Raw genomic sequence first — 25880 nt, 5'->3', positions numbered from 1 at the left:
GAGGGGAGGGGAAGGGAGGCTGGTCACCCCTTGGGCAGAGCACCCTTGTCCTCTCCCCACTGCACCTGCCAACCTCACTTCTCTCTGCTCAGATCATGAACATGAAGCCTTATGATCTGCGGCGTCGACTGTACATCATCATGCGTGGGGAGGAGGGTTTGGACTACGGCGGAATTGCCCGGTGAGTTGGCACAGCACAGTGGGGTGGGGGTGCGAGCTTCAAATTTCCACCCTCCGTGGTCCTTTGGGATTTATACCACCCTGGGAAAACTGTTGAAGCAACAGCGTGGAGGTGACTCAGGACATTGGGGTGGGATCGACAGGGCCTGGCCTTCTGCATTAGAGGGTCCCTTGGTTGGCTGGCTGTGCAGCCTGGGACTTGAGAGGCCTCCTGGTGGCCTCCTCTGCAAAGCTTCAAGTCCAGCGTGTTCCAGACGGGCTGCCACTTCGGCTCCAGACGGCAGCCACTCCCGCCCTGCAGGCGCTTCTGACGCATCTCCCTGTGTCCTGCCAGTGGTTTTACCCTATGGTAGGTTACGTCATGCTGTTCTACCACAGGGTAGAACCACGGACAGGATGCGGGGGCTCTCTGCACCAAAGGAGGGAGATAGCCAAGAGAGAGCAGTGATTGTGGCTGCCGAAGGAGCGTGTGTGCGCAGGCCCCCGCCCACCCTTGCGCAGGACGGGTGTCAGTGGTTGGGCCTGAATGGCTAGGCTGGGCTGGCTCTCATCAGCTATCCTTCTCTCCCGCCCCCTCCACCCCAACAGCGAATGGTTCTTCCTTCTGTCCCACGAGGTGCTCAACCCCATGTACTGCTTGTTTGAATACGCTGGCAAGAACAACTATTGCCTGCAGATCAACCCTGCCTCGTCCATCAACCCCGACCACCTCACCTACTTCCGCTTCATTGGCAGGTTCATCGCCATGGTGAGCATCTCCTATACTGGCACCTGGGGGGTGGGGCCAAGGCCTCCTCTGCCTCTGAGGGCTTCTGTGCAGGGGCAGCGTGGGGCTGGGTGGGGCTTCTGCTGCCTCTCACTACCTCGGGAGTTCTGCCCTTCACCTTGACTGCAAAATCATTGGCGGCTGTGCTTTCCATAGCATTTGCGCAAGCTATGCCACTTGCATTTCGTGGGTGCTTGCTCACAGTGTAGGCAACTTTTTCTCTAAACTCAGGTTGCCAACCCAGAAGTGCAGGTCAGCCAAGAAGTGCAAGGGCCATAGCTCAGTGGCACTGTGTCTGCTTTGTATGTAGGAGGCTCCAGGTTCAATCCTTGGCATCTCCAGGTGGGCTGGGAAAGACTTCTGCCTGAAAACCTGGAGGGTGCTGCCAGTCAGTGGAGACAGTACTTTGCTTAGGTGGGCCAATGGTTTGTCTTGGAATAAAGCAGATCCTGTGTTCCTATGAAGCTGCTTTAGGTCAAATCAGGCCACGGTTTGATCTGTCCTAGTATTGCCCAGCCCAGCCTGGTGCCCTCCAGATGTTTCAAACTGCAAATCCCACCACCCCTAACCATTGGCTGTGGCTGATGAAGGGCACCAGGTCGGGGAAAGCTGCTGTGCTGGAGAGAGGAGCCTTTTCTAGCTGGGGACTGATGGAATCCATGCATCTAGCAAAAAAGAGTCCTCAAAAGCTCTGTTGGCCACAATAAATCTGTTAGTTTTTACATTGTCACAAAGGTTCTTTGTTGCTTTTCCTTCAGGAAACTAACACAGCTTCTACCTCTCTGGGATTTGATACTGAGCTGTATTACTTGTGGCATTCAGGAGAGGCTACTGTGAAATCTGCAGGAGCGATGCATCAAGTGTTTGCTCTTAACAATCTTTGAGGTGAAAGGGAGGCACCCCCCTCCTTTCCCAGTAGCACCCATTGCCATTAGCGGCCGCTTTGCAATGTTCATCCTGTCCAGTTCCACCCACCTCACCTGGCCAACCAGTGCTCTGGCAGCATTTTGCTTCTGGCTATGCTGCTATTTCTCCACCGTATTCTGGCCATTTGTGGATCACGTGGGGAAGGACATGATGGTGTCACGGCACTAAGTGGCTGAAAGCAGCTTTGAACTCTGGTTAAATTGGGGTGGGGGGGATGTCTGTCGCCAAGGCAACCCTGTTGCGCGTTGGCCTGGTTCCTTTGGCAACAGAGACACATTTCTGCCCCTCCAACAGTTTTGCTGGGAAAAGGTGTACACAGGAAAGAGAAATCATTTTTTCCCCTGGAATAAAAAAAGAAAGGGAGTTTTGCAGAGTGGGAATCAAAATATTTGCGTTCTTCAAAACTAAATTTAATTCTGTGGCCAAAGACGGCTTTGTATCCATTGAGTTCCGAAATGGCACGTAAAGTCTCCTGTTCTGACTTTTTGAGCAGAGAAGAAGCAGCCAGGAAAAATGGATCAGGTCAGGTGGCCTCTTTGTGACAAGAGTGTGTCATGGAACACTTTCTTCCCTTGTTTTTCCAGAGTTCTGTATTTTTGTTTCTTAGCAGAGAAAGGAGTGTAACTTTCCCCCCCTCCCTTGATCCTCCTAGCAAAACGGGAGGAGAACTTGGGCCTTTGGCCTGGCCTGAGAATTCTACAGGAGGAAAAGGCAGCTGCCCACACCCAAAGAAGGGGGCTGCTTGGGAATTACCAAGAGGGCAGGCGCTGCCCCTAGACTGAGTCCCGGGGCCTGATCCCTGGGTGGGCTTGCCCTCCTTTCGCCTTTGAAAGAGCAGGAAGAACTTTTCCCAATGGTTTCCCCTCCTGGCTCCCCCTTCCCCTCCAAACCCTAGACTATTACTCACCACCAGGCTGGTCTTTTCCAGACGCGCAAAAGCGTCTGCGTTATTCTTGGCTCCCAGAAGACCGTTCTGTGGCCGCGGAGTTTTGATTAAACAAACGTTGCTCCAGAGCTGTTTGGGGAGCAGGCTGGCTGCCTCAGCTCCCCAGAGGGGGACATTTGGGTACCCGCTGGAAAGCAAAGTGGGGGTGGGGGGAGCTAACAGTCCCTGCGGCTTTCAGCCTTTAAAGCTCTTCAGGCGCAGGTACTGCCGAGTGCCACCAGAAACATAAGGACCCTTCCTTGGGTCATCTGGCTGAGTATCGTCATACACGGGCTGGCAGCGGCTTTCCTGGATTTCAGGCAAAGGTCCTTCCCAGCCCTGCCCGGAGATGCCATTAGGGATTGAATCAGGAACATTCTGCATGCCAAGCAAGGGCTCTGCCACTTGTGGGTCCTTATTGTTGGCAAAGGAAGAGAGGGCTTTCTTCTCGGTGACACCTCAGCTGGAGTGCACCTCCCTAAAAACCATGCCTAGCACCCATTTTGTTGCCTTTTAGGCATCAGGGTAAGGCACCCAATTCTCTGGGCATTGAAATGAGTTGTGTTTTAAAGACTAGAAATGGGAGTCCACACACACACACACACAACCACTATGCTACTTTATGTGATTTTTGTCGTGTGTCGCCTGGGATTTCTGTGGGACTTGGATTCCAAATGAACACGGGGATAAATGTTTCTGGCATATCAGCACTTTAAATTTTAAAAAAAGAATAACCTTGGAGCCTAGTGTGCAGTGAAGGTGTGTGTCTGGGGGAATGCAAGAAGAGAAGTGATGGGATCAGCTGCCCCTTTGATGTGTGTTTGTGGGGGGTGTTGTATTTTTGCTTTTCCTCTGCAGTTTGGTGCTAAGCTTGCTCTAACGTACTTTTTCGGGGTGTGTGTGTCTCCTTGTGCTGCAGGCTTTGTACCATGGCAAGTTCATTGACACAGGCTTCACACTGCCCTTCTACAAGCGCATGCTGAACAAGCGGCCGACCCTCAAGGACCTGGAGTCCATCGACCCCGAGTTCTACAACTCCATCGTCTGGATCAAGTCAGTGCCAGCAAGGGTGCTGCTTGCCCCCCCTCCCCAATTTCCTCCTGAGCCCATGTCCCATGGAGCTGCTGCCCCAAACCCACTGATGGCTTGCACAGCCACTTTTAACCTGTGGTGATCTCATAGCACCCAGCATTACAGCCCCCGCCCCTCCTATTGCTGTCGCTTGGCACCTTGCCCAAGTGTGCAGCATTTAGTTGCTCTCATCTTCTGTGTTTCATGTGCCCTGAAGGCTGAGGGTTGCAGTGTAAAAGCAGGAGGGGCAGTCCGCCAGTCCAAGGGCCAAATGTAGCCCTCCAGACCTCTCTGGGAGGTTCCCCACAAGGGGAAGTGACCCTCCAGCTGAAATAGGTCCCACCCCGGTGTAAAGAGGGAGGGTGACAAACAAGACAGAGCAAAGGGGCAAAGCAAAATAGCCCCCTAGAGAAGAGACCTTGATCTGAATGTTGCTGTTATAATGAGCAGAAGAGGGAGGATGAAACTGGTGGGGCCTGCTTGTGGCATAGCACCAAGGAATTGTGGTTTGCAAACCAAATTAGGGCTGGGGATGCTGAGAGCCGGTCTCGTGATATCTTCTGGGGGGAAATTAAGCTACTGAGACTGCAGGGGCAGTTTTGTCCTTCCCAGCTAGGGACGCCATGCATGCCTGGGACTCGGGATATCCTGCCATCTACAGCAGCCACTCGGCCTGTGATCTTTAGCCCCCAAAGCATGATTCTTGTAGGTTTCGGTGGCAGCTGCTGAGGCTCCCAACTGTCCTCCTAGTGAAGATTCAGCTGCTTCTTCTCTCTCCCACCCTTTGCAGAGAGAACAACCTAGAGGAGTGCGGCCTGGAACTCTACTTCATTCAGGACATGGAGATTCTGGGCAAGGTGACCACCCACGAACTGAAGGAGGGTGGAGAGAGTATCCGGGTCACTGAGGAGAACAAGGATGAGTACATCATGTGAGTTCCTGGTCCCCGCTTTCCTGAGGCTTGGAGGTGCATTGAGAAGCAGCTTGGCCAGAGGCTCTTTCATTTTGCATGCCATTTGGCTCCAGGAATTGCCTCTTTGCTGGGCTGCTGACCAGGCAGTTCGGTAGGCCACGAAATTAAGCTCTGCACTCTGCTGTTATGCTCACCAGCTAGCCTTGGGCATTTGGTGCTCAGTTCCCCATCTGTAAAATGGGAATGTTGTGGACCAACTTCACTGGCTGATTCTGAGAATGAATGCGATACAGATGATAAGGCATTTGGGATACTCAATTGTGGTGTGTGTGTTCATTAATCCATGAAATGCAGGAAATAGGGTCCTCCCAAAATCACATAGCTGAGGTTTGGATCAAGCCAGGGCCAGGCCAATCAGCTGCAGGTCTTTAGGTGCCCAAGGAGTGCTGAGTAGCTGGTCTGTATATCCTTGCAGGTTGCTGACGGACTGGCGGTTCACCCGGGGTGTGGAGGAGCAGACCAAGGCCTTTCTGGATGGCTTCAATGAGGTGGCACCTCTGGAGTGGCTGCGGTACTTTGATGAGAAGGAGCTAGAGGTGAGCTGGGCTGTTGGAAGCGTGGGGGCCTCCTCTCCTACCCAGAGGGGCCTGTCCTCCTGCCCTGGGCTCTGCCTTTGTACATTGTCAGGCTGTGCAGAGGTCACGGCAGTTGAGTGATCTACTGTCTGGCTTCCAATGAGCCAACTACATGGTTATCTACAATCTTACGTTCCTGCAGCCCCTCGATAAGGCTGCCACTCCTTGTGAATACGAGATCTCTGACTGTTAATTGTCAGTGGAACAATTATTGAGAGAAAGGAACATTTCAGAGGGACCTTGGTATTTACTCAATTTGAATTTTTTTAAAAAGTTATAATTGAATCTCCCCACTGCCCCTCGCCCTCTGACTAACCAGGAAGTAAATCTTGTAAAAAACACACACATATTTTAGTCAAGTAGGCAGGTCAGGTTTAGCTTCCAGTTTGCAAGATGCCCAAGTTCCGCAGCCACACTCTCAGAATGATAGAAGCCTTGCCTTGGTGGGTCTTGCCTCTGGACTCTCCCGGTGACCCGGGCTGGGCCCCCTCTCGCCTTCTCCTCCCTTCTAGCTGATGCTGTGTGGCATGCAAGAGATTGACATGAGTGACTGGCAGAAGAACACCATCTATCGGCACTACACCAAGAACAGCAAGCAGATCCAGTGGTTCTGGCAGGTGAGCCTCCCAAGGAAGAGCTCCTGGCCAAGGGGTCCCCCGTATGGAGAGGGGGAAAGGAAGCTTTGCCCCGGACAGACCCTTGGATGTGGCAGAGTACTGACACCTGCCTCTGATCATACGCAGAGTGCATTTGCCTCATCAGTAAGTCACCGTGACACAGGACCTGTTTGCAGGATCTTTTAGTTCTGAGGATCTGACTTCCAACCAGATGTCTCTCCCCACCCTTAGCTGTCATTGCTATTAACACAGTCAGTGTTGCTTTGGGCAAATCCATGTCGCTGAGAGCCTGAAATATTTTTGGGAAGGTGGGAGCCTGGTCTGACATCCCCCAACCATGTTGGCTGCAGGTGGTCAAGGAGATGGACAACGAGAAGAGAATCCGGCTTCTGCAGTTTGTGACGGGGACTTGCCGGTTGCCAGTCGGAGGATTTGCTGAGCTTATTGGTATTTGTGCATTTGGCTGCCTAGGGAGGGGGAAGCAGGGGATGTCGCCATCCCAGTTGCTGAGTGACTGTGGGAGAACTTCATGGTGGGGGGGGGAGGGTTGTGTGGTTCTGTCTGTCAGGCTTGGAGCAGGGCTATGGGGGCACGTGGAAGTTGTTTTGAGCCCGTTTGGTTGCCTTTGCTTGTGGTGAAGGAACTCAGCTCAGTCTACTTCTCAGCTCTAGTCTTAGAGGTGGGGTGGAGTTGCCAAGATAGTTTGCAAGCCAGTTTGCATTTGAAGTGCAACTGTGTGTTCTTGTCACACCCCATGGGTACTTTTTGTGGGTTTCTGATGTTGTGCTTCTTTTCTGACAGGCAGCAATGGGCCCCAGAAGTTCTGCATTGATAAGGTTGGCAAGGAGACCTGGCTTCCCCGTAGCCACACATGGTGAGTTCGTCTGCTTTGGCCCTTCTGCCCATGCTTTGGATGGGTGGCAGGGCACTTCCTTTTCTTTCCCCCTGCTGATTGGCTGCGCTGTCTTCCTTTTGCAGCTTCAACCGCCTGGACCTGCCTCCCTACAAGAGCTACGAGCAGCTGAAGGAGAAGCTCCTTTACGCCATTGAGGAGACAGAGGGCTTTGGGCAAGAGTGACTCCAAAGAGATCCTCCTGGGAAGCCATCCTGAATACCTGGAAATGGAGCCAAATTTCCAGAAAGGAAGGAAGGTGGAAGGAGGTGGCTTTGTGGAAGAGGGATTGCCCAGGCCTAGATCTTGTGGTTGGAGAACTAGAGGCTGCAGAAGGTGCTCCCCTTCTCTGCCCCCTTCCCCCCCCCCCAAAAAAATATTCAGTTGCTTTCCAGCAGAGCAGTGGCTGCAAGTGGTATCCACCTCCTTCCCTGTGGATTCCTTGTACCAGTTTCTGAGCTATGCAGCCATTCTGCCCCACCTATGGGCCTCATGGGCTTTTGTCGTAGCTGCCTTTTAAAGCAATCCAGACCCACCCCCCACTGGTACCAACCCACCAGGACATCCTGAACATTATGTCAAGGCATTCTGCACAGGAAAAAAGAGCACTTTTGAGAATTCCCCCCTTGCCAAGGACACTGGAGTGTGTTGCGAGCCCCTGCTCCAGATAGCCGCTGGGGATCAGTAGAGATGGGTGGGATCTAGAGGCAGGATTTCCTACAACTTTCCTAAACCCACCTCCTCTTTCCTGAGGCCTTTTCGCACTCCCTGTGCTGGTAGGTGAGGCTTCTGTGCCCTGCAACCATGCTGGTTTTCTGCTGAGAGCAGTGGGCAGGATTTGGCCCACATCCCAGGCTCCTCTCCTCCCCAAACCCATGAAGCAGAAGACAGGGCAGGGCCCCAGGCAGTCCCCAGCTGTGTCATGGAGCAGGATCTGGGCTGTTCAAAGCAGCAAATGGGTACCCCACTCAACCCCAAAGGCTATAGACAAAGAGCCCTCAGGAAGAGAGAGGATGGCCTTTGGCCAGATTGCAGGGGAGGCCAAACCAGGCTTCAGCCAAGCATGGAGAACCTGAGTCTCCTGATCTGAGCTGTTCCAAGTCTTGTTGGAAGTGGGGCATCTTCTTTTTCTGGAAACATTGGTGCCCAGTGAGCTGCAAGATTGTAGGGGGAAGCCTTTACCTTGAATGTCTACAAAACAGGTTATCCCAAGTGCAGAACTCTTAACTTTTTTGCACTAAAAGGCAGGAAGAAGGGGCAGGCGGCGAACTAGAAGAATCCCCTGTCTTTATTTCTGGGTGGTTTTTTAAAAAAAAATCCTCTGATTGGAGTATGTGTGGCTGGCACACCCTGAGAACAGGGACCAGATGCAAGAGTGGGAGTGGTATACATCTTGTGTGTGTCCTATGGCTACATGGCGGACAGTGGGGATGCCTCAAGCCTCCACAGCAACTCTGCATATGAGAGCTGGACTGTGTGTGTGTGCGCGTGTTCGTTTGTTTGTAAGTAAGTGTGTATATAAAATGTGTATAAAAATGTGTATATAAATGTCTGTGGATACAAAGAATTGCAATAGCTTTTGATGGGGATCCTGGATAGTTTTGTACTGCATCATCCTGCCTCAGTGACGCCAATTTCTTGTGCAATAAACAATCCGCAGCTGCTTGTGGGCTTCATGTGTCCCTCTGTGCTTTGGGAGCCTGATGTGGCTTCTCCTGGGTGCTGGGTGGGGCGGTTCCCAAACGTGTACATGGCGAAGGTTGTTGCTGTGTTAGAGCCACAGGTGGGGGCACCGCAGCTCTCATCACCCTCTGGTCTGTGTGCTTCCCCCAATCCCCCCACGGTAGGATGACCCAGTTGAGAATTTGGCCTGACTCCTGCCTGTTTCCCTGCTTGCAGGTGGAGGTTTTTGACCCCCAGTTCCTAATGATCTGGCTTGAAAGGGAGCAAGGGGAACATCCTGTGGACAGGCAAAGAAGAACAGCCCTAGGCAGGCCTGGAAACCCAGGGCGACCAAAAGGGGTTAAATTCTCCTTGCTTTTAAGCACATCATCCAGCCCACTACTGAGCTGCAAATACTTGTGTCTGTCATACAACTCAGCAGTTAGACGAATCTCCCCATCTAGTCCACTTCAGCAGTGCAGAAGTGGCACACATTTTCGCACCCCAAGAGGGGAGGCATAGCAGCTCCTGCCACCACTGCTCAAGGGCCTGCAAAGATTTGCATGCACTCAGAAGAGTGGAGAAAGGACCCCAAGGGGCTCAGTTGCAGGAAGGCTCATGTAGGCTGCTTGGACTTCAACGTTTTTCCTGTTCGGGTTTTGAAAGTGTGTGCCCAGAAGAGGCAGGGGAGAGTGGTGTCCTTATATGCAGGAGTGCCATTGGGCTTTCCAGGATGGGCAGGCCACTGTCAGAACAGCAGGCTGGGCTAGATGGGGCCCCCTTGGGTCTGGTCGAGCTGCAGGGCTCTGCTTTTGTTCTTCGAATGCTCAGACGGGAAAGCCACATTTTGCAGCAGTCCCAGGCCGCTGCCACTGCCTGCCCCAGCTGACTTGTCTCCTGCTCCAACCAGGGAAACCAAAGAGGCCCCCAAGCTAGCCTGGCGCCAAGGGAGCCATTGCAGGCCTGGCACACAGGCTGCTGCTCTTGGCATTTGGAAGCGAAGGTGGGGGGTGGGGGTGGGGGAGGTGTGACCACTTCCTCCAACTCTTTAGCGCACAACCAGAGCCAGAATGGCTCTGCTGGGCAGCATTTGGTGCCAAAGACAAACCCCCTGTGTTTCAGAGGAAGTTTCCAGGGCCTGGGGGGAGGGAATTTGCAAAGGCTTCTACCTGAAGGACTGTCAGAGGGGAGGGGTTGGGGCCTGTAGCGGAAAGATTTCCCCTCCTCTCTGCCGGCTTTAAAAGCATGGCTTTGTCCCTGAAGGCAGAGAGCAGCCTTGTGTTGTGGGCAGAAGGAGGGAGCAGCAAAACATGTTTAGCTTGGCCAAGAGGCACAGGCTGGCTTTGTGAGCTCTGCTGCAGGGAAAGAAGATCACCCTGTTCTCTGGGGAAGCAAAGCAGCCAGAGATTCCCACTGCTGGGGGAGTCACTCTGGGAAACCAGGAGGACGAGCCCCATGCCCTTGTTTGGCCAGTGAAACCCTCACACATTCCAAACTGGAGGTGAGTGGCCCCTGCCAGCGTTAGGGTGTGACGGCTTGGAAGGTGTTGGGGCAAGCTTTGCCATCTTCCAGGCTCTCAAGCTAGTTTGCTTTCTGTTCCATCTCCCAGGAGAAAACAAGAGCAGTGGAGCCAAATAGCAGCAAAGTGACGGAGAGGAAGGCTGGGCCAAAGACAAGAGGGCAGTGGCTATTTTAGAAGCAGTGCTATTAAGGCAGCTTGCAATGGCTCTCACTTCCAAGATAACTTAAAGTGGCCGGGGGGTGGAGAGAACCTGTGGGTCTCTAGCTGTTGCTGGACTACAACTCCCATCATCCCTGGCTATGGTGGATGTGAGTGAAGTACCCAAAATAGCTGAAAGGTCACATGTTCCTTGCCTCTGTTGGACTAACACTTTTGAAAGCAGGGGGAGCACAGGTCAGTAGATCAGTGGTCCAACTGACCTCCACCCTGCTTGTAGCTTATAGGGCTGAAAAGCCTGTGCCCCTGTGGAGCCACAGCCAGGTGAAATAGATCATACAGGCCAGCAGAACTCTCATGAAAGGCAACTTCATCTTCTACTAGGGAGGGGCCATAGCTCAAAAGGTGAAGCACATTTGTGTGCAGAAGTTCCCATGCCTATTTTAAAGGCTCAGTAGGCAATGGGAAAGACCTGTTGCCAGGAACAGACCCTATTTGGTTAAATGGACAGAGCCTGGTCTGGTAGAGGACAGCATCCCATTTCCCCCCTCTTAGACTGTGTATTGTTTGGGGCATTCTAAGCAGAACCAGCAGGTCACTCTGAGCTGAGGCAAATGGCTGTCCACCCTGTGCCATGATAATCCTATAAAGTCATTCAGATGAAAAATGACACCCAGCAAACTTCCAAACTTTTGCTTTTTTAGCACCAATCTATTTACCAGTAGTTAGTGTACATGTTACAGGGACGTGGGTGGCACTGTGGGTTAAACCACAGACTTGCCGATCAGAAGGTCGGCGGTTCGAATGCCCGTGATGGGGTGAGCTCCCGTTGTTTGGTCCCTGCTCCTGCCAACCTAGCAGTTCAAAAGCACGTCAAAGTGCAAGTAGATAAATAGGTACCGCTCTGGCGGGACGGTAAACGGCGTTTCCGTGTGTTGCTCTGGTTCTCCAGAAGCGGCTTAGTCTTGCTGGCCACATGACCTGGAGGCTGTATGCCGGCTCCCTCGGCCAATAAAGCGAGATGAGCGCCACAATCCCAGAGTTGGCCGCAACTGGACCTAATGGTCAGGGGTCCCTTTACCTTTACCTTAGTGCACATGTTAATTCCTTATCCAAGCGCGCAAAGATGTTGGAGAGCATCCAGCACAGACAGCTGTGAAACAAATCTGGTGACTTCCCTTGCAATTAGGAGCCTCTCCTAATCCGTGCATGTTGCACACAGGTCTGGAGGTAGGTACCTCATCTCTCTTTCCCTAGCAAAACACAGAACTTCAGCTATTTCTCTACAATGTTCTTCACTCTACCAAAGGCAATTACAGTACTGAATCAACTCATGAAACCAGATCTTTTGGACATGATCTAGTCTTGCAATAAGCAGCAGCCTACTGGCTTCTAGATAGTTCTATTCAACCATTGTCACCTTGATTCTCATTCCTTCCACCATCAGCTTCTGTGTTCGTGTTGAATTTCTCATCTGACTAGCCAGGACTCCAAGGGGGTGAAGGGAATGTCCTTTTTCACACAAGCAGCTTTGGGCTGCTTGACTGTCTGACCTCCTTCCTAGTTTGCAGAAAAGCCCTTCTGGATTCCATCAGCATCTTGCCAAAGCCACTTGGGAGAACTGCTGCCAATCCTTAACAGGCAGTTTCCTTTGTAATTAGAGGGGCTGCAGTGGGGGCTGAGTTTGAAGTCACCGTTGTCACAGGCTTGGCTGCTGTATCAGAGCTCTGCTCTTGCTGCTCTGGGAATTGGAGGGCGGCAGTTGTTGTAATCTCCAATTTCACTGGTGGGCCAAAGAGCCTGTAAATTAGCAATTCTTGTCTCAGGAACAAACATCTTCCAGAGAGGTTTTGTCGTAAGCAAAGGGCCTACCCTGGGTATCTGACTTGCTATAGAAAAGCAGATAAAAAGACTTCACAAGGAAATGCAGAGGTTGGTTGTTTCCGCACAGGTTTGAATCCCAGTTTCAGGTCTCCCTACAGCAACCAGGCAGCCACTTGAAAAAGCAAAAGCAGAAACAGAGTAAAAGTTCTGCAAAAAAGGGCCTCAGACAGATGTGTGCAAAAGCAATGAGAGAGGAAGAAACAAAAATCAAGGATGCTGTGCTGGAGAACAGTGCAAATCTTTTCCCCATGTCTCATAAAACAAGACCTCAGGCTCTGGGACTGATTGGTAGCTGACCTAAAACATGCAAAAGGAAGTACTTCACAGAATGCAGAAATAATTCACAGAATTCACTCCAGCAAGGTGTACTGATCACAACAGCTAGGTATTTACATATATTTTTGCATATTTATGTGTGTGCACATGCATGTGTGTCTACAAAACAACAAACATAACAAAAAAGAAATAAAACAGGAAAATGACAAAAACAGAAGTGGTATGCCTCTGAATACCAGTTGCTGGAAATTACAAGTAGGGAAAGTTACTGTTGTGCTCAGATCCTGCTTGCAGGCTTCCCACTGCGAGAACTGAATGCGGTGTCAGATGGGCCGTTGGTCTGATGCAGCACCCAGATTCTGCCCATGTTCCTTTGTTTCATCTCTCTACTCTCTTCCTAAGTAAAGATGTCTTCCTTAAACCACTATGTCTGTGAAGCGGAAAGCAAACGACCTGGTCAAGGCTAAATATCTCCCCTTCATGCCACCTGTCTCGAAAGAGGCTATGGGTGAGGCAGGTTCCTAGTAACCTCCTTTAGCCCCAAAAGTTTGCCAGCTTGTTCTTGGACAAGGTGGGCATACGTGGCAGTGGTAAGCAATTAATGGTCACCTCACGAGCAAGCAATCTCTCTAACCCTCTCCTATTGTGCAACGGTCAAGATCTTGCCTCTTTTGTGGATAATGTGCAATTTTTACTCTCTTATTGTTTGATGGTTTTACTGTTGATGGCTTGTATGTCATTTAAACTTTCCCCTACTTTGGGGGTTGTATTGACGAGGATTTCTAAAGCCAGCTGCATGAGTGTTTGCTGCCACCTGGCGGCTGAAGCTCATTATTGCATGAGCCCTGGCAAAAAAGTACCAGTACCTCAGGTTGTTGTCTTTGCTGTACTTCAGAACAAATCCAGGCAAGAGCTGGCCTGTGGTCTACCTCTGGTGTGTGCATCTGGGGGTGCATAGCCATACATGCCCCCATAACAGACTTTCTTGGTTATGGGATTAAGCTTATGGTCTCACTGGCCAGACTGGATAGTCCAGTTTAGGGTGTGCATCTGTGGGGCCTGCTTTTGAACACTGTGAGCAAACAAGACCAAGACTCTGTCTTTGTAGCTGGCTGAAGAGGCATTATGCCATGCCAGGGCTGACAGCTTTTGCTAAAGCAAAGACTAACCAGGCTGTCTGCCCTAGTGCCATTTCTTGCTTCAGGCTGTATACAGATCAAGGACAGGGAACCTTTTTCAGTCAAAGGGCCACATGGCAGTGGTAGGCATGGGCAGAGGCGAAAGTAGGTGGAGAAATTAATATACATTTCCCCTATATGTAACAGCTTTTATTTCTACAAACATTCCTCTCTCTCATCCATCCAGGCAATTAGAAATATTAAGAATTCTGGGACACGTTCCAGCCAGCCAAAAACACTCAAGGAGACTTCAAGCAGAGCTGGTGAGAATCTCATAGAATCAGAGTTGGAAGGGAGCCTAATGGTCATCTAGTCCAACCCCCTGCAGTACAGGAATCTCAACTAAAGCATGCATTACAGATGGCCATCCAACAATTGCTTTAAAATCTCCAGAAAGCACCTCAAGGGCCATGCAAAGTCCTGGAGGTGCATTTGGCCTCATGGCTTATGATCATCCCTGCCATAGATGGTTCAATTAAAGAGATATTGCTCAGGTCATCTCATTTTCTATCTAGCTACCCACCTACAAACCAAAGCACTTCTGGGTACCCCCCAAGCCTCTACTAACAAAAAAACCTACAGCCAGCACCAGAGTTCAGTTTACAAGGTTTTAATATACAAATACAAAATCCTACTCTACTTCTTCTCTTTTTTCTCCTCTTTCTTGCCATCACTCTTCTCCTTATCTTTGTCTTTCTCATCCTTCCTCTCCTTTTTGCTCTCCTCTTTCTCCTGCCCCTCCTTCTTCTCTGCATCTCTATTGGCGATCTTGTTGTTTATGAGGTTGTGGAGGGCAACCACAGAGCGGATGAGTGAAGCCAAGTAGACCACCACCATCTGATCATTGGTCTTCAGATAGAAGGCCTTGACAAACTCTTGCAAGTTGACGTCAGGCAGCAGGTTGAAGACATCCTGGAGCTGGTAGATGATCTGGTGGTTGATGGGAAGTTTGCCCATGGCCACTTTCTCCAGGTAGCTCCTGATGTCTAGAAGCTTGGAGTTCAGTCCCTTCAAGCCATGGACCTGGTTTGTGATGCGCTGAGAAAGGGTGCCTACAGTGGTATCTTTAATATCCCTGGAACAGCCAAGAAAGGGGTCAGAACAAGAGAACCCAGTTGGCAGGAAAGGACGAATAGAATTATTTTCCTCTGCCACATTACGGAAATCAATGCTGGGCATTTCTACAGTTGGATTAGAAATCTGAATCTCCTCTGGACCAACCAACCCATACAAAGACATGGGGATGTAACGAATACCAGTTGCATTGTGGGGAGATGCTGGTTCTGCTTGTAGGCTTCCCCTTAGAATAAGACCAGATGCTAGATGGGCACCCTTTGGCCTAATCCAGCATGGGAAATATGGTGGCACATTTGCATGGCTAAGGGATAGGCTACCACTAGATCCCAATGAAGGGTGGCTGTCAGGATAAATTAAAGATGATGCCTCTATTAAGCTGGCGGGGTGTGTGGCCTTGCAGGGGTCAAAGGCATTCTGCATCCATTATTTTATATCTGCAAGATGGGAATGCCTGCCTCCCTGTATTATCTTGAGGAGTAACTATGTAAGCAGAACACAAGCTCAGAAGTCTGAAGTGACAGGCGAGAAAGGTATTTTTTTACCGTAGCAGGTGCTCCACCCCAACTTCCTCCGCTTCTTCTGCTCCAATTTCACTGGTCACATGTTCAAAGGTCTTAGAGGTGGGTGTCCCATCCTTTGGGGTGCAAGCAGAGACCAGGCATGAAAGTAATCACCTTTATTCAACTTCTGGGCAGTGTGTGTGTGTGTGTGTCTGAACCCTGGAAAAACTTACAATTGTTGCATAAGAAGCCAAGAGTTGCTGAAGAGTAAGAACAGATCCATAACTGGGCAATGGAAGAGACACACTAACCCTAAATTACCTCCATAAGGAAGTGTGAATTGAATTAATAATAAACACTGGCAAGTTCTTTCATCCTAAGCAGAGTTTTTTTCAGGTACTCTGTAGGGTGCTGGCTGCAAAAGGAGTGACATGAGCAAGGTACAGGCAGCATTCCTGTTATTGGCTCAGCCTGTTTCAGTCTGGTCCTTTGGTTGACACTGAAATGTATGAGGGAAAAGCAACTTGATGTGCATAAACCCAGGATACTCACATCGTGAACTTCTTCCACAGAGATGTAGGCTTCAGTGGGCAGCCCCAGGTCTTTTGGCTTTACATCGATAATTACCAATACCTGTTTGAAAGAAACCCTTTAGTGCCTATTGGTGGAAAAGAAAACCTACCAGTCTCCTTCCAGTAACCTGCAGCCTGCCCTTGCATAAAGGATCATCTTGCCATTTCCAACTTGTTCTTACAAGTTGCAGTAACATCAAATAGCAAGCCTTGTCAGGATTTGTAGGTTGTGAGTGGCTCTTACCGAGTTTGAGCAGTATCTTTTCATTAGCTCATTGATAGCAATGTCATTCTTGTGCAGCTTGGGACCTGTGTGGTACCATCCCACAATTCTTTCCCTGGCTAGGAAAAAGACACAGAAAGCAAAGCAAGAGTCAGAGTACACGAAGCACCTGGAAGAGGGCTCAACCTCCAAGAGCCATTTCCTTCCTCTACTGTTTCACTGGAAGTGGGACTTTGCAGGAATAAAGCATGGTTCTACATGCAATGACATTGTATAGTAAACGGGATGAGACTTTAGAATTTCTCACAAACGGAGCCTATCATTCGTACTGGACATTGCTTACATCCAAAGTTTACTGAACTTGGACATCAGCCTCAAAATAAATTTTACAGGTACAGAATACTACACTTTGAACGTTGGCAAAATAGACAAGATATGCCCAACCCTGAGGACTTTGCCAAATGGATGAACAACAAAAAGCCTATTTACTGCACACACAAGCTATAAAAGACCCCTCCTTCAAGTAGCATGTAGTCTAAAATATGGTTTCTTTGCTGGGGCATTAGGTTAAAACATGAGAGGTTTTGCAGAATCTGATGTTGAAGGGTGACCCAGTTCCTTCATTTTCTCACTAACAGAGGTGTTCATCTCTAAAATGAAAAACTTTTTAACAACTAAGCATCTGTGAGCAGTCATAGCAAAGTTATTTAAATAACATCACTTTTTGGCTTATCCTAGTGATAGATTTAGCTGTGACTTGCACTTCTGGCTAACCAAGCATTGCTTACCATTTACTTTCTTGAACATCCCATACATGTTCTCCAGATAGTCATGGTCCAAAAACCATACAGAGTCGTCTTTATCATCTTCATCAAAGGGGACTATGGGTAAAAAAAGGAGATTCCAAACCATGGCATGAATTTCCAGCCTTTAAAAAAACCCATGGAAATGGTTTATTGAATATTTACAAATAACCTGTAAACAGTAAGAACACTGGCAGGATTATTGTAATAACCTGCAGTTTTACAAGAGTATTATATTTAAAGTAGATTAATAAATTAGTAAATTAAGTTAATTTGGAATATGCAGAAAATATAAAAAATAAATTTAAGGAACCACAAAGTGGGGGGAGGAAGTTGAATTTTGAAATGTTAAAATGATTGTAAAATTACTGAAATGAATAAAACTGAAAATCATAAATAAATTTTAAAAAGGAAAGTGACAATTTTGCCAAGTTGCATCCCATGTGGTGGGAATTAAGAGCAGCCCAAATAGGGTCCAGGTAGTCCAGCACTTTGTTCTCACAGATGCCTCTGGGAAGCTGGCAAGTCACTTAGAATGGGATCCAGTCTTCACATTACAGAGGTGAGGATGGTTTAAATTTCTATTCTACCCTTCATGAGAGGATCACAGGGCTTTTGAAAATAGCAAGTTATCATGCACTGAGTAAGACTACTGGACTATCCAATCCCAGTACTGGTCTCCTGAGTGGCTACCTAGCGTCTTAGGCAGGGGAGTTTTTTATCAGCTGCCACTTGGTCCTTTTTAAATGGAAATGCCAGGGACTGCACATTCTGTGAGCAAAGCATGCATTCAATGACTGACCTCCAAAAGTTCCCCAAGGAACAGAAGATACCATTTCTTATTTATTATATTCATATTCTGCCCTTCCTCCCAAAGGAGCCCAGGGAGACAAACAACATGTGGTAAACAATAAAAGCATCTTTTTAAATACAGTGATGAAGTCAATCTCTTTACCTAGGGTCTCAAAATGGGAGTCTTTCAGCCCCACCTAGAAATACCACTGGGGAGTGAATCTGGTATCTTCTGCAAGCAAAGCAGGTACTCTACCACTGATTTAGGATCTCTTCCTACTACAGTATTGACCGTAGTATGTGGTACATGTAGTTGCAGCCCACAAGATTAATGACTAGACAAGATCACAAGTTTCTAGAACTGGGCTAGAACTCAGATTTAAACTAAAGGTAGATGAAAGAATGATGATTCCCTGGAGCAGACTATGGAGAGCTAAGCCTGTCTTACGACAGCCTGAGAACTCGAGGGACCGCATTTAAGCTTTTAGCCAAACACAATACAGCAGGTTCCTAACTGGACCCCTTTGGGTTATTATTTAATCAGAGGACTGTTGAAAACTCAAGACTATCAGCCAAGTTTCAATTCAGATTTATGACTAAGCTTTTCTGGGTCTCTCACTTTAAGACAAAAGGTGGGGAACCTCTGACCCTCCAAATGCTGCTGATGGAACTTGGAGTCCAACAACATATGGAGGGCCACAGGTTCCCCACCAACAATTTAAGGGACAAACCCCAAATTTCCCCAAATCCATTAATGGGGTGGAAAAGGTTAGGGTAAGAGCGTACATTACACACCACATCTGGCTTGCTGGACAACCATAGAGATCTCAGACGTCACTTTACCTGCAAAGCTGTTGGAGACATCCAAAATCTTCTTCTGCCACGAACCCAAGAGAACCCCCACAACTCGCTTCTGATTTCCAACTTTTCCTATCCTAAAATAGAAAGGCAAAATCAAAAGAAAGATGAGATACATTGATGTGCAGCATAAACTATTCCTGAACTGAATTTTTATCAACTCAGGGCAATGAAAACCAGCATAACTAAGGTGGGAGGAAAAGAGTATGTAGCAACTTGCCAAGACTCCCAACAGAAGGAGTCTTGATAGTGACCAGGGAGGAGGCAGCTGGGTGTTGATGGCTTGTCTTCTTCGGATGGTTAATGGAGGAAGTGAAGATACAAAAAGCTGACTTAGCCCACCAATCCACCTAGCCCCAAAGTGTCAGCACTGCCTGGCCTGGCAGTGACTCTCCAAAGTCTATGTCAGAGCATGGCCTTTCCCACCACCTGCTTCTGAAATCCATTTAGCAGGTGTGGTTTCTGGGGGAGAGATGATGTTGAAATGGAACCTGCTGCTTGTAAAGCAAATGCTCTGACACATACCTACTCAGTCAAGTTGGCACAGCCACACGCTGGTTACATGTATTTCATCCATGCAGCTGTGGCTGCTACTTAGGAAGCAAGTATATTTTAAGTCATATCAGTTCACTTATATTCCGCTTTTCCACTCAAGAGTCTGGAAAAGGAGTGGCAAAAGATGAATCTCATCCTCGCTCCACACGCGGTAAACACACCCCGATAAACATAAAAAGCAAGTCGGCGAAAAGTAGCATCCAGCCCCCCTCCATGAAGTCTTTGGCCCAAAGGCCCGTTTGTTGGGGTGCAGAAGGAAAGAGGTTCCGGGTTCAAACCCGAAAGCTGCTCCGAGGAGGATCGGGGAGCCAGGAAGATAAGTCAGGCTTCTCCCCTGGGCTTTACGGCCTCACTCCGCGAGAAAGGCAGCCGCTTCCTTTATTGCTCCGAGGCCTCGCCAAACCCTGAGGGTCTCCCCAACCGAAACCCGGGGTAGGGGCACAGGCGGGAAGGCGGCCTCAGCCCGGGCCCGTGACTAAGCTGTCCTTCCGCGGCCTCCGCTCCGGCGCTTCTTTACAGTAGCTTCCTCGCAGCTCGCTGCCCCTGAGCATGTGCAAAGCGCCACCCCAGCCCTACGGCCACCCTGCCTCCCCAAGCCCTGACCTGCCGGCCATGACACAGCCCGGCCGCCCGGCCGCCGCCTCCCTCACCGGTTAAAGTGATCGACCACGCTCAGCAGCACCAACGGGTGGACCACCACTCGCTCCACGGCCAGCTCCGGCATAGCAGCGGCGGCGGCTTCGCGGCCTCCACGTCCTGGCCTAGTTCCTGGCCTCCTTCTCCCGGAAAGCAAAGCGCCTCTCAGTGACTCAGGGCACCGGGTGTGAAGCAAGCGATGCTGAGGGAGGAGCTGGGCAGCCGCGCCATCTTGGGAAGGGCAGCCGCAGTGACGTCACGCGACTTCCTTTCAGCCTGTGGGCGGGGGAAAGCGACGCCATCTTGGGATGGTCTCAAAGGGTACCTCGCCGGCAGTTCGGCTTGCTGTGAGAAGTTTCCATCTTGGCGACGTGGGGCGGTCGCGTCGCCATATTTAGAAGGGCAAAAGGAGGGATGCCGTTATGCGAGGGTGAGTCGCCTCCAGAACATTCTTGAGGGAAGCCGTTGATGAATGATTTAAGCGTCCTTTTTGTGCTTTTCGTTCAAAACCTAAGTCTGGAGGTGGCTTTAGCATCCACCAGAGATGCTTTTTCTACGTGTTTTAGGAATTTTTGGGAAATTTGAGGAGGGAAAAAACCCGAGATTTTGTTTCAGGGAAGACACTGTATCGCTGCTAACACGTGCAAGACACATTTTGTTGTTGTTATTTAGTCATGTCCGACTCTTCGTGACCCCGTGGACCAGAGCACGCCAGGCACTCCTGTCTTCCACTGCCTCCCGCAGTTCGGTCAAACTCATGCTGGTAGCTTCGAAGACACTATCTAACCATCTTGTCCTCTGTCGCCCCCTTCTCCTTGTGCCCTCCATCTTTCCCAACATCAGGGTCTTTTCCAGGGAGTCTTCTCTTCTCATGAGGTGGCCAAAGTACTGGAGCCTCAGCTTCAGGATCTGTCCTTCCAGTGAGCACTCAGGGCTGATTTCCTTAAGAATGGATAGGTTTGATCTTCGTGCAATCCATGGGACTCTCAAGAGTCTCCTCCAGCACCATAATTCAAAAGCATCAATTCTTCTGCAATCAGCCTTTATGGCCCAGCTCTCACTTCCATACATCACTACTGGGAAAACCATAGCTTTAACTATACGGACCTTTGTTGGCAAGGTGATGTCTCTGCTTTTTAAGATGCTGTCTAGGTTTGTCATTGCTTTTCTCCCAAGAAGCAGGCATCTTTAAATTTTGTGGCTGTTGTCACCATCTGCAGTGATCATGGAGCCCAAGAAAGTAAAATCTCTCACTGCCTCCATTTCTTCCCCTTCTATTTGCCAGGAGGTGATGGGACCAGTGGCCATGATCTTTGGTTTTTTGATGTTGAGCTTCAGACCATATTTTGCGCTCTCCTCTTTCACGCTCATTAAAAGATTCTTTAATCCTCCTCACTTTCTGCCATCAAGGTTGTGTCATTTGCATATCTGAGGTTGTTGATATTTCTTCCGGCAATCACATGCTCCAAATGGAGGGCTTCCTCGGTTATTTGAAATTACGCATGCACACAAACACACATTTTCCACAATTGAAGGAAACATTTGCAACATTAAAGATTTCTATCTGTCCAGTGCTGCATTCACTCTGGAGTCATCTGTTGGGGGAGCCACATGTTTATTTCCAGAGACAGAAAAATAAGCAGCACAAAACAATTTAAAACAAGAGCTTAAACAGCAACCAGCAACAACTTTTTTATATCTACAATAGTCATCCACTCCAGCTCCAAAGTATTAAGGGAATGGCTGTGGCTCAGTGGCAGAGTCTCTGCCTTGCATGCAGACAGAGTCCTACCTAAGGCTCAATCCACACAGCAGCATCTGCAGGTACTACAGGGAGAGAAACTCTGAAACTTTGGAGAGCTGATGCTGCTAGTCAGCATAGTTAATTCTGAGCTGGATAGACCAAGACTGTATGGGGTCGTTTCTTATGCTCCTACTGTTAAGAGGGAATTGAGTGGTGGGCTTTGTCTCAGCCCACTTCTTCCAGAGCTATTATTAATATGGGCCACCTCAAGACCATGGCAGTAGAGCACAACACTTTGGTTTGAGGCAAATCACTCCAAACAGCAGAGTAGTTTAGAAGCACATAAAATAATCCACTGTGTCCTCTGGCAACCATGAGTTGGCAGCTGCAATTCATTCAGGTTCTTATACTTATTTAAACCACTCCTGAAGAACTTTGCTTTACAAGGTGCTGTGCAAATAGCATACAGATTAACCAATACTGAGACTGAGGTGGCAACTTGCCCAAGCTCACCCAGAGGTGAGACTTATTCCCCAGGTCCAAGACCAGCTCTCTATTGGCCCACACTGGCTGCTGTCTCTTGTCTTTGTTTGGAATTTCTCACTGTTGCTGAGGAAAGTAGATGTTATAGAACCACTTAATTGGTCATAATTTTTGCAGAAAATACCAGCTTGTTTTCTGGCTCAGTGATTCAGAATGTGTGTTAATTAATCCCTTGTAAGGCATGATCTTGGTTTATAGGGATGGCTTCAGATAAGAGAAGATACCCAGATACATTCATTTGGTTCATTCACAAATATATTACAGGTCTCTGTTGCTGTTCTTTTGAAGCTCCCCTCACCCCCGCCTTGAATGGCACCTCATAAGAAAGATTAGCTTTTATGCTTTATCCTCCTTGAAGACTCTTGAGTGACATCTCCCACTGCAAAAGCCCACAGAGAAGTGACTAACTTCTCTCAATGCGTTCTGAATTCAACCTCCTTCTGATGAAGGAGATAACACATGCCAGTCCCAAGTAGTCTCTCCAGAAAGCACTCTATTGCCTCTACCTTCTCTTTGATAATGAGAAAGATCTCAGGTGCCTCTTCTGATCTCGCCTGCTGCATTGTGGCATGGGAAGAGAAGTGGTTTCTTAAGTAAGGAGATCGGAGGCTTTTTAGAAATTGCAGGTAAAACTCAGTACACTGAGCATTTGGACCTGGAGGACACCGGTGTAGATCACAGGATGCAAGTAGGAGCAAGAGCCTTGAGCTGAGATGTGATTTTTAATGAAAAGTGTGCTGCAGATGTTGGCAGCTGCTTTGGCTTATTAATGGAAAAGGGTGGTACCTCAGTGGATAGAGCATCTGCTTTGCATGTAGAAGATCCTCAGTTCAGTCCCTGGCATCTCCAGGTGGGAGAAGGAATGTCCCCTGTCTGAAACCTTGGAAAGAGGTTACCACTCAGTACCACTCAGTTACCCCTCAGTATCACTGTACTGAGTTAGAAGATGGGCCTCTGTTATAAGGCCCATACATAATGTGCAGCTGTAGTTGAAAGAAGAACAACTATCATGGTCTTGAAGTGATGGGCACATGAGTGGCTGTTCTCAAAAGAAGAGGAAATGGGAGACTGCTTGCAGAAATCCCGGCACCTCAGATGCTTTTAAAAAAGTTTCTTAAAGCAGCATTGCAAGATTTCATACAGATTTATCTACAATGAAGAAAGTCCTTTGGCCAGTAGTTCAACCCCGACAAGGCACTGCAACAGGAATTCGCAATATGAGGTCTTATATGGATCAATTTTAGTCTCTTAAGGGAAGGAGTTGACCTTTTATGATTTGGATTTCTGGTCAGAGATTATTCCTCATAAGAGACAGAAAAAACTTGCTACCTGATGGGACCTGAGGTTATCACTACAGGGTCCTTGCTCAAGCGCAGTTGGACAGAGGGAGGTTGAAGAAAATTCCCAGAGCACTTAATTTATTTTCTTTCTTTTTTTAGCTTTCAGTATTTTTTACAGAGTGAAGTTCAACCATGTATTTTTTTCTGATCCTCACTGCCATGGGGTAAAATACATTTTCTTTGGTGTTTCAGAGACATATGGGTGATTCTGGAGTGTGGCTAGCTTGTCAGCTCCACCACTCCTGTTGCTGTATGGCCGACAGAGGGGATTCCTGTGACCCAGATGGGAGCTCAGGCAACCAGTAATTGACCATCTATGCTACAGCTGGAACATCAGGGTTCAAAGTAATGAAGGATTCCTCAGGGCTGCTGGCAGTGCTGGTGTTCTGGGGTGTGTGTGTGTGTGTGTGTGTGTGTGTGTGTGTTGCAATCCCGCTTCCCCTGTTCCTCCACCTCTAAGGAGACTCTGGTTCATAGTCTGGGTGTAGCTGGAGCCTGACAAATACCTGGCTTTTCTGGTTTAAAAAAACCCATAGCAGCAGATGGGAAAGGCCTCTGCCAAGTCCCTGGAGAGCCACTATAAGTCAGAGAAGAAAATATTGGGCTAGATAATCCACTGGATTGACCTGGGATACGGCAACTTCCCATGACATTCTTAATTTGCTTAGTTTGCCTGCTTGGATGGAAGTGAAGGAAAAGGCCGCAGGAGGGAGCATGATGTCTGAATAGGACCTTGTCACAGTTGTGCCTATGGAACACTTCTCAAGAGGGGCCTACCTGGAGCCTGCTTTGCTCTCATTTCAGCACCAGGCTAAAACCTATTTTACTCCCCCCCCTCCATAATTTCAGTATGAATTATGGATTTTAGACTGGTTTGCCATTGCTGTTTTATTTTTGTAAGTTTTATTTGCCAAACGGATTTTACTATTCTAACATTGCTTTTATGATGCTGTGTAAGCTGCTCTTGGACACTTTTTGCAGGACAGGATACAAACCCTGATTTTCCCCCCAGGAAAGATCCACAAGCAGAATACTATATTTCTGCCAGTGACGGCTCCTGAACCTTTCTCTTTAAAAGTTTGAATGGCTTTAATTTTGTTTACTGTGTGTTTTTGGAATATTGATTCCAAAAAGGCTCCCATGGAAGAAGACGTTATGATGCAAAGCGCTTCTGTTGTTTATTTACTTCATCTTATTCTATATCATTTGTTACATTTATCAGTCACCGAATTGCCATGAGCCTCTAGGTGATGTATAACCCTGATACAAAGAGTTTAAAAAAGCACATAATAATCCAAGCAATACATTGTGATATACAAGCCTAGCAACTAAATAAGTAAGCATTAACACTGGCACAATCCAATCAAAACTAAAAGACTCCCACACGCTAAAACTGAATGATCGCTGTCAAGTGAGCAGAGACTAAAATCAGATGATGTTAAGGCAGCGTTAAAATGCAAAAAGGTCCGACTTCGATCCCTGGCAGCATCTCCAGGTACCTGGTGATGGGAAAAGCCTCTCTCTGCCCAAGACCCTGGAGAGCTGCTGCCAGTCAGAGAAGTCAATACTGGGCTAGACGGGTGAATGGTCTGACCTAGAAGAACGCAGCTTCCTCTGTTCATAAGCTGGAAGAGCCCCCTAAATAGCCCTGTGTGGCCTGCGCTGAATCAGTTTGAAGTTATTGTTGTATAGTAAGGGCAGGGACCTCTTGTGGCACTTCCAGACCTTACACCACACAATTTCCTAAAACACAGTACAGTATTCGATTTTCCTTCTGGGTGGAGTCTTTTCTTCTTTCCAGCAGGGGGAGACATCTGACCATATAACAGAACTGATAATGCTGTCTTTGGAAGCTTCTTTTATCAATATACATATAAAACTCAATGCTCAAATTAACTAGTTCAATAAGTAATTTAGCTCATTGATTTTTGGGCATATCCTAAGTGCCATTACAAGCTACGGATATTTTAAATGCCATTACCTAATAGAAGGAATGTTTTAAGCACCTTCTATTGATTTTATTACTGCTTTATTTTGCTGTCTAGGTTTAAAATCATTTTAACCACTCGGTAATCAAGAAGAAATATATCGTTGGTGAAATACAGTCAATTTCCTAAAAACCTTTGACATCGTTAAATAAGGAATTACAGTTGTTAAATCATGTCAGGCAATAACCAAGGGACAGAAAAGATATACAATTCGGAGCAGCGGGCCAGCAATACCAGTAAGCTGTTCTGACCTTTGCCATCCAGACTCTATGTATGTGACAATCACACACCCGGCTTCTCTTCTTGGCTCTTACATCAGCGTTTTTGGCAAGAAGTGTGGCTGGGAACATTCATCAAACTAATCGGCATGTTAATCGATTAATTCATTAATCGCAGATTTAGAATGTGGATTTTAAATCAGAGGAATCAATGCTGGCTGCAGCTGGAGGGTGTTCACTGCTGATGCTATTAATTATCATTTCTTATATTTGGGATGATTTTTTTGAACAGAATATTTCCATCTGTCTTTGTTAATTACGTGGGAGGAACTGTTATCTTCAATACATAGCCTTAACTTGTTACCTTTATAGAGGCAGCCGGGCTGTTTGCTTTAACTGGATAATTAAACACTAGTCTGTTAAACAG

General features: G+C 48.2%; 3 protein-coding genes and 1 long non-coding RNA gene across 4 annotated transcripts in view; 2 read left to right on the top strand and 2 right to left on the bottom strand.

Annotated features, from left to right (window-relative positions):
- Positions 1 to 8591, top strand: part of WWP2 (WW domain containing E3 ubiquitin protein ligase 2) — a 37834-nt gene extending 29243 nt beyond the window's left edge. The window contains 9 exon segments of the mRNA XM_083626242.1: positions 93 to 181; positions 769 to 928; positions 3718 to 3851; positions 4660 to 4800; positions 5258 to 5378; positions 5930 to 6034; positions 6385 to 6481; positions 6836 to 6908; positions 7013 to 8591. Of these exon segments, the coding sequence (XP_083482368.1) occupies positions 93 to 181; positions 769 to 928; positions 3718 to 3851; positions 4660 to 4800; positions 5258 to 5378; positions 5930 to 6034; positions 6385 to 6481; positions 6836 to 6908; positions 7013 to 7112 (1020 nt within the window). The 3' untranslated portion in view covers positions 7113 to 8591.
- Positions 1 to 25880, bottom strand: part of NQO1 (NAD(P)H quinone dehydrogenase 1) — a 178243-nt gene that overhangs the window by 43646 nt on the left and 108717 nt on the right. The window lies entirely within an intron of this gene.
- PSMD7 (proteasome 26S subunit, non-ATPase 7) lies at positions 14199 to 19870 on the bottom strand. Its single transcript, XM_083626364.1, has 7 exons — positions 19635 to 19870; positions 18415 to 18506; positions 16765 to 16857; positions 15998 to 16095; positions 15734 to 15814; positions 15224 to 15315; positions 14199 to 14679 (listed from the first exon to the last, which is right to left on the bottom strand). Exons 1-7 carry the CDS (start codon positions 19706 to 19708, stop codon positions 14241 to 14243), a joined length of 969 nt encoding a protein of 322 aa, XP_083482490.1. The 5' UTR covers positions 19709 to 19870; the 3' UTR covers positions 14199 to 14240.
- LOC310768389 lies at positions 19917 to 25423 on the top strand. Its single transcript, XR_014551301.1, has 2 exons — positions 19917 to 20050; positions 23440 to 25423. It is a non-coding gene; the product is annotated as an uncharacterized lncRNA (long non-coding RNA).

This window comes from Podarcis filfolensis (genome assembly GCF_964270895.1).
Source record: "Podarcis filfolensis genome assembly, chromosome: 8".
NCBI classification, from domain to species: domain Eukaryota; kingdom Metazoa; phylum Chordata; class Lepidosauria; order Squamata; family Lacertidae; genus Podarcis; species Podarcis filfolensis.
The sequence above is the reverse complement of the archived record's forward strand: the minus strand, read 5'-3'. Positions and strand labels throughout refer to the sequence as shown.

Coding starts and splice junctions, on each gene's coding strand:
- PSMD7 (XM_083626364.1), bottom strand. CDS start 19,708: ATGCCGGAGCTGGCCGTGGAGCGAGTGGTGGTCCACCCGTTGGTGCTG. Junction 18,507..19,634: donor GTGGTCGATCACTTTAACCG/GTGAGGGAGGCG, acceptor TTTCTATTTTAG/GATAGGAAAAGTTGGAAATC. Junction 15,316..15,733: donor CTGTGGAAGAAGTTCACGAT/GTGAGTATCCTG, acceptor TGCACCCCAAAG/GATGGGACACCCACCTCTAA.